The sequence below is a fragment of the Microtus ochrogaster genome, unplaced genomic scaffold (assembly GCF_000317375.1).
Source record: "Microtus ochrogaster isolate Prairie Vole_2 unplaced genomic scaffold, MicOch1.0 UNK131, whole genome shotgun sequence".
In the NCBI taxonomy this organism is placed as follows: Eukaryota; Metazoa; Chordata; class Mammalia; order Rodentia; family Cricetidae; genus Microtus; species Microtus ochrogaster.
Genome location: NW_004949229.1, coordinates 50,550 through 54,058, shown reverse-complemented (window position 1 = coordinate 54,058; position 3,509 = coordinate 50,550). Strand labels below are relative to the sequence as shown.

At 46.5% G+C, this 3,509-nt stretch overlaps 1 protein-coding gene across 1 annotated transcript; it reads left to right on the top strand.

Moving 5' to 3' along the window:
* The first annotated feature begins 202 nt into the window (after window positions 1-202).
* On the top strand, window positions 203-2,685 carry Gspt2 (G1 to S phase transition 2). The gene has a single exon (XM_005371845.2). The coding sequence runs from the start codon at window positions 395-397 to the stop codon at window positions 2,288-2,290; it is 1,896 nt and encodes a 631-aa protein (XP_005371902.1). The 5' UTR covers window positions 203-394; the 3' UTR covers window positions 2,291-2,685.
* The last annotated feature ends 824 nt before the right edge of the window (window positions 2,686-3,509 follow it).

Here is a 3,509-nt window from a genome sequence, read left to right as displayed (position 1 = left end):
TTTTCCCAGTATGAACCAAAGTAAATAGGAAATCTCATTTTAAAAACTGTACTTATGGACTTAGCCTCTGTCTGAGAATTAAAGGGGACAAACCTACGGATGGCAGTGAGGGGTCAATTCACCACAGGCGTTGGGTCAGGGGTGGAGGAGTCGGAAGTGATTGGGATTTGGGGGAGGAGATTCGCTTACACACAGGAGCCGAGCTTTGAGCGGCCATATCTGCCGCCGCCGCAGCTGTGGATGCAGCATCTGCGCTTTGCTGCCTCCGCGCCGCTGAGGTTCGCGTAGCTATCCCGTGGCCCTTGGCTGTTCCGCCTTGCCACCATCGGTGGACCAGGCTCGTTCTGACCTGCCTACCTCCCTCCTTCTCCGCCTTACCCCGGCTGCTCAGACCATGGATCTCGGCAGCAGCAGCGACTCAGCTCCCGACTGCTGGGATCAGGTGGACATGGAAGCCCCGGGTTCGCCTCCGAGTGGGGATGGAATCGCCTCTGCGGCCACGACAGTGGCCGAGGCAGCGGAAGCGGAGGCCCAGCGCCAGCATCTCAGCATGGCCTTCAGCAGTCAGCTCAACATCAACGCCAAACCTTTCGTGCCTAGCGCAAGAGCCGCGGAGTTCGTGCCCAGCTTCCTGCCGGGATCGGCCCAGCTGCCCGCCCCCACAGCCTCCAGCAGCTACGAAACCTGCACCGGCGCTGCAGACCCTCAAGGTAAAAGGCCGGGATGGGGAGCACCTGTGGAACCTCCCAAAGATGGACCTTTAGTGTCGTGGGAAGGTTCCAGTTCGGTTGTAACCATGGAACTTTCAGAACCTGTTGTAGAAAATGGAGAGGTGGAGATGGCCCTGGAAGAATCGTGGGAGCTTAAAGAACTAAGTGAAGCAAAGCCCGGGGGTTCTTTGGGAGATGCAGGGCCCCCAGAAGAAAGTGGCAAGGAAATGGTGGAGGAGAAAGAGGAAATGAGGAAGTCAAAATCTATGCTCATACCATCAGGTGCTCCTAAGAAAGAACACGTAAATGTGGTGTTCATTGGGCATGTAGATGCTGGCAAGTCAACCATTGGAGGGCAAATAATGTTTTTGACTGGAATGGTTGACCGAAGGACACTGGAGAAATACGAAAGAGAAGCTAAGGAGAAGAACAGAGAGACTTGGTATCTGTCCTGGGCCTTAGACACCAATCAGGAGGAACGAGACAAGGGTAAGACAGTGGAAGTGGGGCGTGCATATTTTGAAACAGAAAAGAAACATTTCACAATTTTAGATGCCCCTGGCCACAAGAGTTTTGTCCCAAATATGATTGGTGGTGCTTCTCAAGCTGACTTGGCTGTGCTGGTCATCTCTGCCAGGAAAGGAGAATTTGAAACTGGATTTGAGAAAGGTGGACAGACCAGAGAGCATGCGATGCTGGCAAAAACAGCAGGGGTCAAATACCTAATCGTGCTTATTAATAAGATGGATGACCCCACGGTAGACTGGAGCAGTGAGCGGTATGAAGAATGCAAAGAAAAACTGGTGCCCTTTTTGAAAAAAGTTGGCTTCAGCCCTAAAAAGGACATTCACTTTATGCCCTGCTCAGGACTGACAGGAGCAAATATTAAAGAGCAGTCAGATTTCTGCCCTTGGTACACTGGCTTACCATTTATTCCATATTTGGATAGTTTGCCAAACTTCAACAGATCGGTTGATGGGCCAATCAGGTTGCCAATTGTGGATAAGTACAAGGATATGGGCACTGTGGTCCTGGGAAAGCTGGAGTCAGGATCCATTTTTAAAGGGCAGCAGCTCGTGATGATGCCAAACAAGCACAATGTGGAAGTTCTAGGAATAGTCTCTGATGATGCTGAAACTGATTTTGTAGCCCCGGGGGAAAACATCAAAATCAGACTGAAAGGAATCGAAGAAGAGGAGATTCTTCCAGGCTTCATCCTTTGTGAACCCAGTAATCTTTGCCACTCTGGGCGCACCTTTGATGTTCAGATTGTGATTATTGAGCACAAATCCATCATCTGCCCTGGTTACAACGCGGTGCTGCACATTCACACTTGTATCGAGGAGGTCGAGATAACAGCCTTAATCTCCTTGATAGACAAGAAGTCAGGAGAAAAAAGTAAGACCCGGCCCCGCTTTGTGAAACAAGATCAAGTGTGCATTGCCCGACTAAGGACAGCAGGAACTATCTGCCTGGAGACATTTAAAGATTTTCCTCAGATGGGTCGTTTTACTCTGAGAGATGAGGGTAAGACAATCGCAATTGGCAAAGTTCTGAAACTGGTCCCAGAGAAGGACTAAGCGATTTCATTGATGCCTCTGCACCCGTAATGTGCGACAGATGGACTGCAATTTACTGCCCATTGATAGACTTTTGTCCGTGTTTTGCAGAGCGATTTCACAGCAAAAATCCATGTTTTGTCAGCTTTCTCATGTTGAGATCTCAGTTCTGTCTCTCTTGAATGCATCCTCCAATTTCCTCCCTCCACGCCACTCTGCTTCCTTGGACAGATCAGTAATAGCTTTGTAAGTGACGTGTATGTGACTGCCTACAATACAAAAATAATATATTTTACATTTTCAATTTCCCTTCGGGATATCTAGACATCATTTGTTCTGTCCAGAACAATCAGTGTGTCACTGTGTATATGTTAATGAAGATCTCTAACATGTGAATAAAGTGTTCCATTCGAAACTGCAAGATTCGAAATGTGTTTCAATAATGCTTGAATTTATATACAGTATAGTTTCATTAGTTTTTTTCCCAAGTAATTGAATACATTATTACTTGGGCTTAAGAAAAACTCCACTGTTTGAAATGAGGAATTGGTCAAAACCACACAGGTTTGTACTAAAGGAAAACTTTACTATGGAAAAAAAAACCCTTAGTGCCCTTCCCAGTTAACTGTGTTTTCATTGTCTAAGTTCAATTAGTAAAGGAGTTCTTTTCTACTTACCCAGTTATTATTTGAAAATGAAGATTATCTTTTTTTTTTGTCTTCCATTAGGTCCCATAGTGTTGAGCCTGGCCAAATCACATGTATCCCTAAGGTTTCAGACTATATATTTTGAATAGACTCTTATCCACTCCATCATCTTTAACATGCTTTGGTATCATTCACTGTGAAATTTAGGGTGCAAGACACAATAATGGACACAACTACTGCAAAGGTAAATTATTGAATTGGGGCTATGTGTCATTAACCGAAACAAAGGACTTGACGTGGGAAATGAGGAGTCTATTCCGCGTGGCTTAGGGTTCATTAGAATCTGTTCTCCAAACAAATTCATGGTAGTTAGATTTGTTGCCAGAAGAATGACTTGCTGACCCTCAGAACTGTCAACTGCTGGAAAGCTTTCTGTCTCGTAAGTAGGTAGTGGCTTAGTGTAAAGATCTTCCCAGTGGTGTGCAGAGCCAGCTTCTTTAAGGCACAGCCCTATATTTGGAGTAAGAAACTCCCTTACTAGCCCTCGTGTGCAGGCTGATGGATGTAAGCTCTGTGGCTGCAGCACCCTGGGC

Coding starts and splice junctions, on each gene's coding strand:
- Gspt2 (XM_005371845.2), top strand. CDS start 395: ATGGATCTCGGCAGCAGCAGCGACTCAGCTCCCGACTGCTGGGATCAG.